This window comes from Zea mays, chromosome 5 (assembly GCF_902167145.1).
Source record: "Zea mays cultivar B73 chromosome 5, Zm-B73-REFERENCE-NAM-5.0, whole genome shotgun sequence".
In the NCBI taxonomy this organism is placed as follows: domain Eukaryota; kingdom Viridiplantae; phylum Streptophyta; class Magnoliopsida; order Poales; family Poaceae; genus Zea; species Zea mays.
Genome location: NC_050100.1, coordinates 136346371 through 136360324, shown reverse-complemented (window position 1 = coordinate 136360324; position 13954 = coordinate 136346371). Strand labels below are relative to the sequence as shown.

Sequence of the window (13954 nt, the reverse complement as noted above, 5' to 3'; positions counted from 1 at the left end):
GAACCCGACTACCTCGAAAGTGAGGGTTTCCTTTCGGAAATTGGAGGGAGTTCCGAAGCAGATGGGCAAATCAAGTTGCCTAAGGGGCAGGACACGCTTGTCGGGGACAATCCCGTGAAAAGGTGCTGCACCGGCCCGGATCGTGGACAGATCGACCCCCAAAAGCCCTAGGGTCTCGGCGTAGATGATGTTGAAGCTGCTGCCTCCGTCCATGAGGTCCTTGGAGAGCCTAGCGTTGCCAATGACAGGGTCGACGACAACCGGGTACCTTCCTGGCTCGGTACGCAATCGGGGTGGTCGCCTTGGTCGAAGGTAATGGGTTTGTCGGACCAGTCTAGGTAGACTGGCGTTGCTACCTTCACCGAGCAGACCTCCCGGCGTTCTTGCTTGCGGTGTCGAGCCGAGGCATTCGCCACTTGCCCACCGTAGATCATGAAGCAGTTGTGGACCTCCAGGAATTCTTCTTCCTTGTCGCCCCCTTCTTGTTGTTGCCTTGGTCCTTGCCACCTTCTACCGAGGGTCCTGTCTTATTGAAATAACGCTGGAGCATGTCGCACTCTTCAAGGGTGTGCTTGACGGGACCCCTGTGATAGGGGCACGACTCCTTGAGCATCCTGTCAAACATGTTGGCCCCTTCGGGAGATTTCCGAGAATTCCTGTGCTCGGCAGCAGCGACGAGATCCGCGTCAATGGCGTTGCGTTTTGTTTGCGCCTTCTTCCTGGTCTTCTTCTTCGTGCCACGCTGGACGGACGCCTCAGGGACGTCTTCCTTCTGCCTTCCCTGAGGCTGCTTGTCCTTCCGGAAGACAGCTTCGACTGCCTCCTGACCAGAGGCGAACTTGGTGGCTATGTCCATCAATTCGCTCGCCTTGGTGGGAGTCTTGCGTCCTAGTTTGCTCACTAGGTCCCGGCAAGTGGTGCCGACGAGGAAGGCTCCGATGACGTCCAAGTCGGTGATGTTGGGCAACTAGGTGCACTTCTTTGAAAACCGTCGTATGTACTCTCGCAGGGATTCCCCTGGCTGCTGGCGGCAGCTCCGGAGATCCCATGAGTTCCCAGGGCACACGTACGTACCTTGGAAATTTCTAGCGAAGGCCTTGACCAGGTCGTCCCAGTCGAAGATCTGCACAGGAGGCAGATGCTCCAGCCAGGACCGGGGAAGCGTCGAAGAGGAAAAGAGGGAGGTTGCGGATGATGAGGTTGTCGTCGTCCATCCCTCCCAACTGGCACGCCAGCCAGTAATCCGCGAGCCAAAACTTCGGCCTGGTCTCCCCTGAGTACTTGGAAATGGTAGTCGGGGCTCGGAACCGGGCCGGGAACGGCGCCCGTCGTATGGCCCGGCTGAAGACCCACGGACCTTGTGGTTCGGACGAGGGGCTCCGATCCTCCTCATTGTTGTAGCGTCCTCCGCATCTGGGGTGGTAGCCTCAGCGCACCCTTTCCTCGAGGCGAGCTCGACGGTCACGGCGGTGCTGCTCGTCGCCAAGGCAACCCCGGGCTGCAGGTGTCCTGTCTCCTGTGTGCTCGGTGTGGACTGAGGCCTCGCGCATGTGTCGGGAGGACGCTGCGTGATGCTCCGAGGGGCATCCTTGCCTTCGGGAGGCAGAGCTCTCGGCTCGTCGAGCTACGGCATTTTCCAGGAGGTCCTTGAGTTCGCCCTGGATACATCGCCCCTCGGTGGTGGATGGCTCCGGCATTGTTCGAAGTAACATCGCCGCTGCAGCTAGGCTCTGGCCAGCCCCGTTGAAGGTCGGGGGCAGCTCTGTCGTGGCATCGTCAATTATACGTCGCTGGACGTCCCGGGCCCGATGTCACGCCCCTCCGGTGAGTGCTCGACCTGCCCACTCTTGCTCGATGTTTTGTCGGAGCTGCACAAGTCGCCCTGTTTCTTCATCGAGCTTGGCCTGCATCTCGCGGAGTTGCTCGAGCTGTGTGCCCTGACCCCCCGCAGGGACCCGGGCCACAGCTAGCTCCCACGGGATCTCAACGCGAGACGCAGGCACAGGAGCGTCATCGTTTTCTGGCATGCCGAGGTGGTTGTCCTCGTCGTGATCCCCCTTATCGATGTGGAAACACTCGCGAGTTGGGTCGTAACCCTCATCGTCAAGGTTGTGGCCATCGTCAGAGTAGCCGAAGAGGTAGTGGTCACATGCGGACATGAAGTCTCGCATGGCACTGGGATCACGGAGTCCGGAGAAATCCCAACTGAAGTCGGGGTCGTCCTCTTCCTTGGAACCCGCGGGTCCGGAGGTTGAGACGGCCATCAGTAGGTCCCAAGTTGACCACATATGGTACCCCAGAAGGTCAGGATATGCCCTTGCGAAAGCGCTCGCCGAAGTGGGGTCGCTTGGTGGATCGAAGCTGAATCTAAAGGGAACAGGATGAAAACTGATGGTACCTCTTGGTTGATGGACGGTGGTGAAGTCGCATCGGGGATGGAATGTGTCGTTATCTCAGGTGCGAGACTAATGCCCGACAAGTCCCTCGCAAGGGTGCCGGCGTCATCAGTCCGCCTGGGGTTGGCATGTTGCTAGGAAGCGACACCCGTCGTTGTCCCAGGTGCGAGGATAACACCCGACATGTCTCCGACAGGGGTGCCGGCGTCGTCGACTCGCTCTGGTCCGACAGCCGACGAGGTGCCGCCTCTTGCCTGGCCATGGTTGCTCCGTCTCCTCCTCCTCCTGCGAGGAGGGTGGCGGGGCAAACCCGGGTGTTCCTCTTCCGCCACGGGGAGATGTCGTCCTCGAGTTCGCCTCCGCCGGGCGAGCCGACGACCGTCGTTGTTGTCGTGCTGCGGGGGGAGGAGTACCATGTCGTAGCTGTCGTCGGGGGACATGAACTCGAGACTCCCAAAGCGGAGCACCGTCCCGGGCTGAAGAGGCTGACGAAGATCGTCCATCTGGAACTCAACGGGAAAGTATTGCAAACACGCAGCTGGACCCCTACCTAGCGCGCCAACTGTCGGTGTTTTGGACCCGCGAGGACCCTCAACCGACTAGTGAATTTGACGTTGCGTGTCCCTGCCTAGATGGATTGATGCAAGATGAGACGCAAGAGGGAGGATGAGGCTTATATTATCTTGCACCGGGGTGCTCGTAGTAGGGGTTACAAGCTTCGCGAGAGAGGGTGTGGCCTTGAAGTGAGCCGTCTGAGTTAGCCCCCTTTTTTCCCGCCTCCTTTCTCCCGCCCCTTTTGGGAAGGCCCTGGGCATCCCCTTTTATAGATACAAGGGGATGGTCCAACTATACATATGGGGGTGTAGCTATGTGCTAACGTGGCCGGCGGAGAAGTGCTTGAGTCCTGTAGAAGCGTAGCTGGCGGTGCGGCCCTGGGTCCTGCTGACGTTTCTTTGCCTTCGTAGAGAGCTGAGAACAATCAACGTCATCGACGCATGCAGGGAATCATCATTACCTGTTGCCAGAGTAATCTAGATGTGACATCGGTCTTGTTCCTTCGTAGCCTGAGGTGGCTAGCTAGAGGAAGGGTAATGATGTACCCCCTGTAGCGTAGTCGGTCCGAGGCCGAGGTCGGGCGAGGCGGTGACTTCTCCTGAGGCCGAGGCTGAGGTCGGGCGAGGTTGTGACTCCTCCCGAGGTCGAGGCTGGGGTCGAGCGAGGCGGAGCTCCCTGTTGCGCCTGAGGCTGAACTCGAGAGAGGACGTGACTTACTGTTGTTAGTCTTACCCTGGTGATTGGCACAGTAGTCGGAACGGGGTGAATAGTGTTGTTTTCCTGTCAGAACGATCAGTAAAGGGGCGAAGTGACTGCGGTCATTTCGACTTTGCCAACTAAGGCGCGCGTATCAGGATAAGGTGTCAGGTGATCCCCGCTTTAACTTTGAGCTGTGCTTACCAGTTTTTACGATCTGTTTTGAAGATGTTTTCCAATCATGCTTAGGAGTATTGGGGTACCCTTAATTACGGTACCCGACAACATGCCACTCTCATCTCGTCCAATAGTGTTTTTTTCCTTATATGTGCCACTCTCATCTCGTCCAATAGTGCTGCTATCATCCAACGGTGACAAATAATTGGGTCACTATCGTGGCATCGTGCCGGCACTGCGGCCGGATCTACGCCCAAGCACAGCCCTAGATCGTATCTGTGCTAATACTAGTTTGAATCGCTTCCCTTTGCATCCGAAAAAACCGTTGACCGTGGATAACTTACATGTTTAGGGATGTGTTTTGTTTGAGGTTAAAATAGGACGATATCATCCCCTCGATTGATTTTTTAAACTATGTCGTCACTAAAAATTGGTCCAGAATTCAACTCGCCCCCACGTGACTCTCATCCAAACACTATAAAGATATGACCGTCATCTTCAATCCCTCCTTATAGGTCCAACCAAACACACCCTAAGACGTTAAGTATGGATCTACCAAAAACACATGTCCCGCTTAGGGTTTGTTCGGTTATTTCTATCTCATGTGGATTGGATGGGATTGAAAAAAATTATGAAAGATTTTGATTTGTTTGAGATTGAAACCCATCTAATCCCACCCAAGCCACATGGATTGAGAGCAAAACGAACAAGCCCTTCCTAGTTTTGCCCCGCCAAAGTTAGCCATTCCATGGGCAGCAAAAATTGGCGCCAAAGTTTGGCCAGCCGATGTATCTGCAGATGCAGCTTTGGCCACTATTCAATTCCGAGACCGTCCTAACGTCGTGGTTTTTTTGGTAGCGGGCCATCATATCTGGTCGTTTATGTTGGAATTAGATTCACTAATGTGTAGTCTAATTCAATAAAAAAGCTAAGGTGGTATATAGAGATGATATAGAGCTTTAGTCTCATATTGCTTATCTAAGTAGAAGAGAAACAATTTATATGTGGAAGTGTTCTCTGCTCTTCATATGAGACAAATAAATGGCTATAAAGGCTGGCACACGCTCGTGTTTTGTGTTTTTCGCGTTATTTATCGTGTGACTTATGACGATGCGCGATCGCGTCGTGACGTATTTTAAATGACAGTTTAATTTTTGCATTTTATTTGTTTAGTTATCAAATATCGCACCTAGACATGCTCTCCGGACAGTTGCACGTAGAGATATTCCAGGGGGTGGTTCCCGAAATTTAGCAGATCGAATGAAAGAGGTTGCGCGATCCGTCTATAAAGGTTAGACGTCCTTCAATCGCAGGACACATGCGAATATCACCCGATTCGTCCGCTTCTCAATTCTCTGCGCCACCACTTCTCTGCCCGTCCCTTCGTCTGCCGTGCAGCATATCAAGGGAGAGCGGTGTCTCCGAACCACCGTCGGCATTTTGATGATCTGCACGAGTGCTGACGAATCAGATTTCTAGGAAATGCTTCGCGCACGTGCGCTCAGGTTCCTCTCCAACACTCGTGGAAATCACTGAGAGTTTAATACAATGACGATCTTATGGTTAGATCTTTTATCGATTCTTGTTTTATGCGTTAATCTTATTGAGTTATTTCAGATCTGTTCTAATGTCATCTGCCAGTAGATTTGAGTTTTTCGTTTTATACTGTATTATCAAATTAATCTTAGACGCTGTTATTTTTTCAACAGTTTAGGCATCATTTGCCGACTCATGAAGAAAGAAGATAACAAGGCATGTGGAGTGGATTGAGTGCCATACTGCCATCTGCTGCGACGTGAAAGCAAGCACATCACATGGTATGGTGAACTGAACTCTACATATGAGGGATTACAAGTTTGCATATACCATATACCACCATCTGCAATTGTTCTACCGCACTGGGTATAACAATACAACAACGTACGCGCAGTCAGACGCAGATTAGAAGCAAAGAAGTAGATGCAGGGAGGTGCTGCATGCATCTCATACAACAGGTCATCTCCGTTTGCTGGTGCTGCCAAGAGACAGAGTAACCCTAGCGGCGCCATTCTTCCAGGGTTGGCGTGTCCACTCCGATGTTCTTCATATCCCTGATATTGGCTGGGTTACACATGTAGTAGATGCCATCAGTCACCAGGAATCACACAAGACGGAAGATATAGATAGACAAGTATATCATCTTTGCCGACTGTAATACGCTGCAGTGTTAAATTCTATAGCAGGGGCTCTGGCCGTTTCTTCTTGAGACAACAATTCTGTAAGAGACTTCCCCAAAAAAAATTGTTTGTGTAACTTTCTAAAATGTTTGTCAGCTAAGGCCTATACATGGTGTCTATCCATGCTAACTCGTTTGTGAACCTGGACAAAGCATGTAAACCACATGAATGAAGAAATAAAATGCTTTAACGTTCTGTCTTTTAAGCATAAGGTAACTACTACTTCAATAGAGTATCTACCTTGCAATCTGAGAAAAACTAAGTTGACAGTTCAATGGATCTACAACTCTTCATCCAATTGCATACTGAAAGTTGTATGGATTTTGTGCCGAGGAATATAGTTAATCATAAGGATATTGCCAATTTTAACTTGTTTGCCGACCTGGATTTCTTAGGAACAGGTTGGCCCCTTTCCATTACTGCGACGGAGAATGTGGATAAAGCATGAATCTAAGTCTTCTTAATGAATTGAAACTATGGTGACATGAAGCAATAAAAAGTACAGTTATCATAGATCCACCTAACTGATTTATCGGGTCACTGAAGCTTCAATTGTGTATTCACCTTGCAGTTTGACAAAACAATTGAGAGGAAAATTCAATAATTCTACATACTCTTTATCCAATGCTGGTTGAGACTACAGAGTTTGATACTAGGCATGCTGTACTGATGTGCTGCACTCTGGATTCTAGTTAGCTAAAGAATATTGGCAATTCTAATGTGATTTTTTTCTGTGCTAGGTCCAGAAAAGATTGTTCCATCTAACAGTTGCAAAACAAACTGGAAAAAATAAAACAGCATTTCAAAAGATGCGGCAGTTCGAAATAGAACCTTGCAAATCACTGTGGTACAGAATATGTCTAGTATTTGGCTCATCACCTCCCAATACCATAACTTAAATATCTGTCCGATCACATTGGACGGAATATGTATACCATAAAAAATAAGCATTATGAATAATCTACTGCTTTTAAAAATAAATTTATGAAATCAAAAAATCTAGAATACAAGCTTTCCCTCTTTAATGTAAACGAATATGTCTAACATCAGTCTAATCATACGCATCTCAAACTGTAAAGAATGGAAATATTGTTTTGATGTGAAAAGTATAGGAGATCTATGGAAGTACTCACACAAATGGATTTCTGGTCTTGCAGCAGCTGTTGCATCAATTAGAACCGTAACTTTCTCATAGTCCAGTGCTATAGCATCGAACACAGTCTGCCGAATGCAATTTGGTGTCTGAACTCCTGAAAATCAACAAATACATGTTTAAGTAGCATGATGTACGATGTGATGCTTGACCTCTGTAACTGTCTACTGGCTAACTACAAAGGAAATGAGTGGAAAGAACAGGAATAGCTGTTGGTAATTTCTTAGTTCTCTCTAACTCCGGTTCGCAGTATTTAAGCTGCCATTAACATGACGGCTGACTCAGCGCGTCCAGCGAGACGACGGGTATCGTGTATTGGGCCTGCGAACACGACAGCCCAGTCTGACAATTCCAGCTTCGGCATCATCTTGGCCCATCTCCGCATCCTGTCCATCTTCATCGGAACTCTATCCGGCTGCTGATCCTCCTCAACATGTTGGCTCACGTGTTGTCTGCTGACAACCTCTCTCAAGAAGAAAAGATATGATAACATCTCTGTTTCAAATAAGTTTCCCTTTTGGGGTGCACAGGTTGCTATACTGTAGAAAAAATGAAGAATTTGTACGTTTATTCCCATTGACACACCTATATATGAATGGGTGCTTCCATCATGTGGCCAAGAAAATTAAAATCACAAATGAAGTATTGAAAAGGAAGACACAAGGAAAAGGAATAAGATTATTAAGTAACAAGGATATCATACAGAATTCAATTATCATGGTAGCGAAATGACAATCACTTCCATATCATCAAATGTATATCAATGCTTACCAACAATAACCAAGTTCTTTATTCCTGCAGTTTTCAGGACAGAATCAAGATGTGTTGCGAAGAAAGCACTAAATCTAGTCTTCACCAACTTGTACTCCCCTTCTTTGATAACAAGCCCATCAGCCAGCTCCGCTCCTTTCAGACCTTTCACTGTTGGACCCTTTCCCCCAGAATAATGGTGCCTACGGAAAAGTTCAACATCTCTTCCAGAAGGGTCATGCTCTCTGACAACCTACATTCAAGTTCACCATACATCAATGTCTCAGCAGAGAACAAATGAACAATGGAAAGGCCTGATGATTAAATCTATTACTCTACTTTCTAAATTGCGCTGCTTTATGTGAAAGGCGTTAGGTTATGCTACGAGATATTAGCTTGTCACATGTTTCTAGTGAATATATGAAAACCATGCTAAGCCGAGTACATGTACACCAATAAACCCAAACATCCAAGATGATTTCGATGAATAGCGGAATAATTTATTCAAAAAAAGATTCCAGGCCTGAAGCAATACAGTATCTAGTTCTTGCAGGACAAGTGCCTAAAATTGGTAATATGTACTCGATTAGTTTTGAAGACGAGTTTAGAACATGTTATTTTAAACATTTAACAACATATGAGCTTTGTGTTCTTTCCTACCACCTAATCAAGAAATATGGTAACTCTCAGGTGTCCCAGCTCTTTACCTTATCATTGAAAATAACTCTATGAACATTGTGCTGTGTTCTTCAACAGATTAATTCATTACCAATATCATATAATGTAAAACCCTCAGATTTTTCATGTTTTTTTCTTGCACAGGATCTAGTTTTAATTATCCCTAGAGAAAGCAGAATGCAGAAGGGAAGTATTCCGAATAGGTAGTTAATCGGAGCAGACACAATGAAAAATTCCTAGAACCACTGCACCTCCGTGCCATCCAACACTGAATTGCTGCAGAAGAAACCCAAACAACCCTCAGTTCGTTGTGACTACCGGAAGTTCAGGAGTGGCATGTGCACTTACAATGGACGGTGGTCCAGCCAAGTACGCAGGTTTAGAAAGGAACAAGACCTTAGTCAGTGACCTAGAAATTTTTTATTATTTTTTTGTTTGAATTTGAGTGACGTAGAAATTGTTGTTTGCGTATGTCAAGCGCCAAAATAGGGTTCCCATCTTCTAAAGTTCAGAATGACTGAACGAGTCCTCTTAAACTTTAGTCATTTAGTCACCATAGGTGTTGTAAGTAGAGGGACTCTAACTCTCATCCAAAAGATGACACTACGAGCTGAGGAAATTTTCGTTTATTTCTCACACACTACTCAAATGTCATACCCATCTAAGGGTTGGAGACACATATTTATAGCCCTAGAGGTTGCACTACCACACCTTTTCACACACACTACACAACAGGATTGTCCTCTAGATGCTAAAGAGACTATAGAGGACAGTCAAAAAGCGTCTGTTGTCCTCTCGATGCTAAAGAGACTACAGAGGACAGTCAAAAAGCGACTGCTGCCCTCTAGATGCTAAAGAGACTACAGAGGACAGTCAAAAAGCGACTGTTGTCCTCTAAATGCTCAAGACTTATTCCATCAGGTGTGACTAACTAACAATGACTAAACTTGCACTTTTACAAGATTTGTCCTTTATTGTCCCTTCTTAAAATTGGACCACCCACATTAAATAGGAGCAATCTTGTCTTTATATGTAATATTTAATGCTCTTTAGTTAGTTTTAGTCTCAAACTAAATAGAGTATTCTAAGGACTAAAGTTCAGTCCCTAAAGTTTAGAAAGATGACTAAAGTAACCAAACAGGGCTTTAGTCTATTTGTCAGGGCCTAAGGAGGCCCACGGAGTGGCTACGGCAGCAGCAGCCATGGGCCCTCCAAGGGGGATTAGATAAGGATAGTTAGAGATAAGATTAGAAGATTAGTTGAGATTATCTAGGAGATTAGTTGAGATTATCTAGGAAGGTTATCAATTAGTAGTTGTTGAGAGTTTTAAGGAGATAAGAATATCTAGCTAGATAGGGGCAGCTAGCTGCCTATTTATGTAATCAATGAATGAGAAATAAAGTAGGCAAGAATTAGAAGGGAGAAACCCTCCTCTTGCTCGGCCGTGGGCAGAAGCCCACGGCCGATGTTCCTATCCATCGATACGCCTCTCTAATCCCTCACTCATCTAGCGACCATAACACCTGGTATTCAGAGCCAATTTTTTTCCCATCGCCCTTTCACTGCGTCTGTACCTGCGCTGTTCGCCCGCAACACGTAGCTGCCACCACATCTTCGTCGTGTGTCCGCCACATCTACGTCGTTGCTCACCACCACACCTCAACCAGCGGTCATACAACCGACCCACCAGCGCCGACGTGTGATCCCTTGCGCGCAGCCCGGCAACCCACTCGCGCCCCCCACGAGGCCACTTCCACGCCGGAGGCCTCGCCGCTCTGGGTCCGCCGCCGCCACCTCCACACCGGCAGGTTGCATCACCCTCTACGCCGTTGGGATGCCTCCGCCCCGCGCCGCTGGGACGCCACCTCCGCACCACGCTGTGGGCTCCACTGCGGGTTGCCTAGACCCAACCGAACCCGATGTCGAGTGGTAGTGGCTCGTCTGGGCGTGCAGCCCTGTTGTACGCGCCGGAAGACCCGTCGCTGTCCAAGCAGTGGCGCGGCCTCGTCGACGGCATCAGCGGCTACCTCTACTACTGGAACCCCTATACCAACGTCACGCAGTACGAGCGGCCAACGGCTGCGCCTCTGCCTCTCGTGGGTCCTTGGATTCCTGACCAGGCGTACTTCGACGATCTGTTTGCAAAGCTCAATGCAATCAACATGGCGCTCTCCAGCATCACGCCAGTACCAGCGGCCTGGCCGTCGTCGCCCGCTCCGGCACCTACATCTTCGTGGGCGGTGATGCCTACCAGTTGCGTTGCGCCCTCAGGGCCGTCTTCACACCAGTTGCATGGCTGGCGACGCCAGGGGCAACCATACTAGGACCGGTGTACCAGCCCCTGGCGCCGACCATCACTGCTGCTACCATGTCGACGACTGCAGCACCCCGCTCCTTCCCCCTCTACGATGGCAGTGGTGACCCTCTGGGGTGGTTCAACGGTTGCGAGCAGTTCTTCTGGAGCCAGCGCACTCTGGAGTCCGACAAGGCCTGGCTGGCATCGTATCACCTCACCGACCATGCACATACGTGGTTCTGGCGGCTGGAACACGACGAGCGTGAGGTCACGTGGCCACAGTTCAAGATCATGTGCCAGCAGCACTTTGGTTCCCTCGCGACAGTGGCGACTTCTGCTGCCATGTTTGTCGTGCCCTCATCGCCGACACCGCCCCCGTCATCAGGGGCAGCCATCACCGCTACCCTTGAACCCAAGAGCGATGTCCAGGAGAGGGTGCTTGCTCCACGACAAACGGTAGCGGCCGTCCACCTACAGGTTGCAACACGAGGTTTCCTAGCGCGTTGGCGAGTGAAGCAGATGACGGGGGTGATCCATTGCAGGGGAGTCGTAGCTGCACCAACGCGCCCGAGCAACGTGGTGGTTGTTCACCTCCGCGTACAAGAGGCTGCAAGACATGGCGCCCCTCTGCAACGCTTCGTCCGGCGCTGGCCCTCATCTGCGGTGACCGGGCAACTAACACGACTACTCTCCTTCGTACAAGGGGGTCTGCTGGCCTCGCCACCATCTACTCCAGCCACACCACCCTTTATGCACTAGTGGCCGCGGGATCATGAGGGGCTGCACTGCACGGGATTCACTTGCTACAAGCAACACCATCGTTGGCCTCCACGGACCCGCCTCCAAAGGTTGTTGTGTCTTTACCTCCGTGGTTCCAGCTCGTGCCCTCCTCTTCGTTGTGCAATGTTTCCTTGGGACACGGGATGATGCTTGCAGTTGCAATATATCTAGAATAATTAAAAGATGAGTCAAGATGTAAAAGATTTATTTTTCGGTGATAGGTTAGGTCATTACATGTCGTTTGTTGGATGCTGCAGCTCGAGGACGAGCTACTTGTCCAGGGGGGTGTAGTGTCAGGGCCTAAGGAGGCCCACGGAGGGGCTGCAACAGCAGCAGTCATGGGCCCTTCAAAGGGGATTAGATAAGGATAGTTAGTGATAAGATTAGAAGATTAGTTGAGATTATCTAAGTTTTTAGGAGAGTTTTAAGGAGATAATAATCTCTAGCTAGATAGGGGCAGCCAGCTGGCCTATTTATGTAATTAATGGATGAAAAATAAAGTAGTCAAGAATTAGAAGGGAGAAACCCTCCTCTTGCTTGGCCGTGGGCAGAAGCCCCCGGCCGACGTTCTTGTCCATCGATACCCCTCTCCAATCCCTCACCGATCTAGCGACCATAACACTATTATTAGGGGACATGCATCCACATTGCATTGGAGGGACCTAGGATAAAGGTATTAAAATATGAGTGAATTATCCATCTCCTTCTATCAATTTAAGCTTTTTAAATTGAGCGGTCGGTACACTTAACTGTGGTATCAAAGTTAGATGTCTGGAGTTAGAATCTTGGTTAGCGCAATTTAAAACAATTATAACTCTCTCTTATTCTATGTTTGAGGACTTTTTTCGTGAACGCGCAGGAGAGTTGTGCATCATTAAATTGAGAGAAGAAAATAGTCCGAAATAGACCAAAGTACAATGCCAAAATAGGCAAAACACAAGACCACCAAATCCTGCTGCGCACAGAACTGTAGCCTCCTTCTGTGCATGAAAACAGCAGTACGCAAAAGGAGATCAACAGCAAAAAAGTGCCAGCAGACCACACACCAGGACCCAAAGCATTAAGATGTCTAGCACCGGCAAGCCTCTAGCACTCAACCTCATCCAAAAAAACTGTCTTTATTGCATGAATGGAAGGTCGGACACCATCAAAAACCTCCTTATTACGATGACGTCTCAGGACTGAGAAGGCTCGATGTGAAGACAGTGTTGGAATTGTCCATCTGTTCTTTCGCTCTTATTCCATGTCTGAGGACTGGACTGAGAAGGCTCGACGTGAAGAGTGTTGGACTATAAGTGATTTATCCTTCACTTCTTTCAAAAACGTGCTAATTCATGTCGGCCTGTTCCTTGCGTGAGGAAAGCACAAACAAAAATAATTTGGAAATTAACGGAAATACGGAATGGAGGCAGCAAATTTGAATCCTAGCATCGTGTCCAGAACTTACTTAGAACGCACGCATCAAAAGATCCCTCTCTCGTTGGACCGAGAAATCAGCACGCCTCGTTGCATCGAACCAATAAACTAGATATTGATGACGTGCTAGACAAAAAAAAACTGCGCAGAAATTATAACAGGAAAAGACAGAATAGTTCACCCAGACGACGAAAATGCCGCGCTCCCTTGCGACGGCGACGGCCCCGGCAACGGCAGGGACGACGGCCTCGCCACCGGCCACCAGCATCGGGCTGCGCATCGCCGGGTCCACGAAGTCCTTCTGGATGGAGCCACCAATTCCAGCAAACACAAAACCGTCAGTAGCCAGCCCAGAATCAACTCAAAATCAAGAAACCGAAACAGCTCCCACGCGAGACGTGGAGAAAGAGGGAGAAGAAACCAGACCTGCATGTCGATAACGAGCATGGCCGTCTCGCTCCACTTGGCGGCCGCCATGTTCCGCCTCGATTTGGCGGGGGGCCTTGGGACGGTGGCGCCGCTGCCGCCGGAGAACCAGCGGCGCTTCAGGTAGTGGAAGAGGAACTTGTCGAAAGAGAGGAGCAGTACCAGCAGGCACGACAGCAGCGCCAGATGTGATGGCATAAATCGCCAGCGAAAAAATGGGCAAAACAAAAACAGAAAACGATAAGGATTCGATGCAACGCGAATGTGCAGTAAGAAATTTATTTTTATATCATCACGCGGCGATTAGAAGAGCGTGTGCTGTTTGATCCTCACAAAACTGGATTTGGGATTCTGAGGTTGGGTGGCACCGTGTCACTATGGTATGTGGTGTATACGAACGGGGACTAGGTTGGAA

At 49.0% G+C, this 13954-nt stretch overlaps 1 protein-coding gene and 1 long non-coding RNA gene across 2 annotated transcripts; both read right to left on the bottom strand.

The window, feature by feature from the left end:
- Positions 1-5647: 5647 nt before the first annotated feature.
- Positions 5648-13794, bottom strand: LOC100282265 (uncharacterized). The gene is made up of 5 exons (NM_001155177.2): positions 13540-13794; positions 13295-13414; positions 7965-8196; positions 7174-7290; positions 5648-5924 (listed from the first exon to the last, which is right to left on the bottom strand). The coding sequence occupies exons 1-5, from the start codon at positions 13735-13737 to the stop codon at positions 5860-5862; spliced, it is 732 nt and encodes a 243-aa protein (NP_001148649.2). The 5' UTR covers positions 13738-13794; the 3' UTR covers positions 5648-5859.
- LOC118472055 (uncharacterized) lies at positions 12800-13288 on the bottom strand. Its single transcript, XR_004849555.1, has 2 exons — positions 13145-13288; positions 12800-13039 (listed from the first exon to the last, which is right to left on the bottom strand). It is a non-coding gene; the product is annotated as an uncharacterized lncRNA (long non-coding RNA).
- Positions 13795-13954: the final 160 nt, after the last annotated feature.

Coding starts and splice junctions, on each gene's coding strand:
- LOC100282265 (NM_001155177.2), bottom strand. CDS start 13,737: ATGCCATCACATCTGGCGCTGCTGTCGTGCCTGCTGGTACTGCTCCTC. Junction 13,415..13,539: donor TGCTCGTTATCGACATGCAG/GTCTGGTTTCTT, acceptor GGCTCCATCCAG/AAGGACTTCGTGGACCCGGC. Junction 8,197..13,294: donor GCGGCATTTTCGTCGTCTGG/GTGAACTATTCT, acceptor ACTTGAATGTAG/GTTGTCAGAGAGCATGACCC.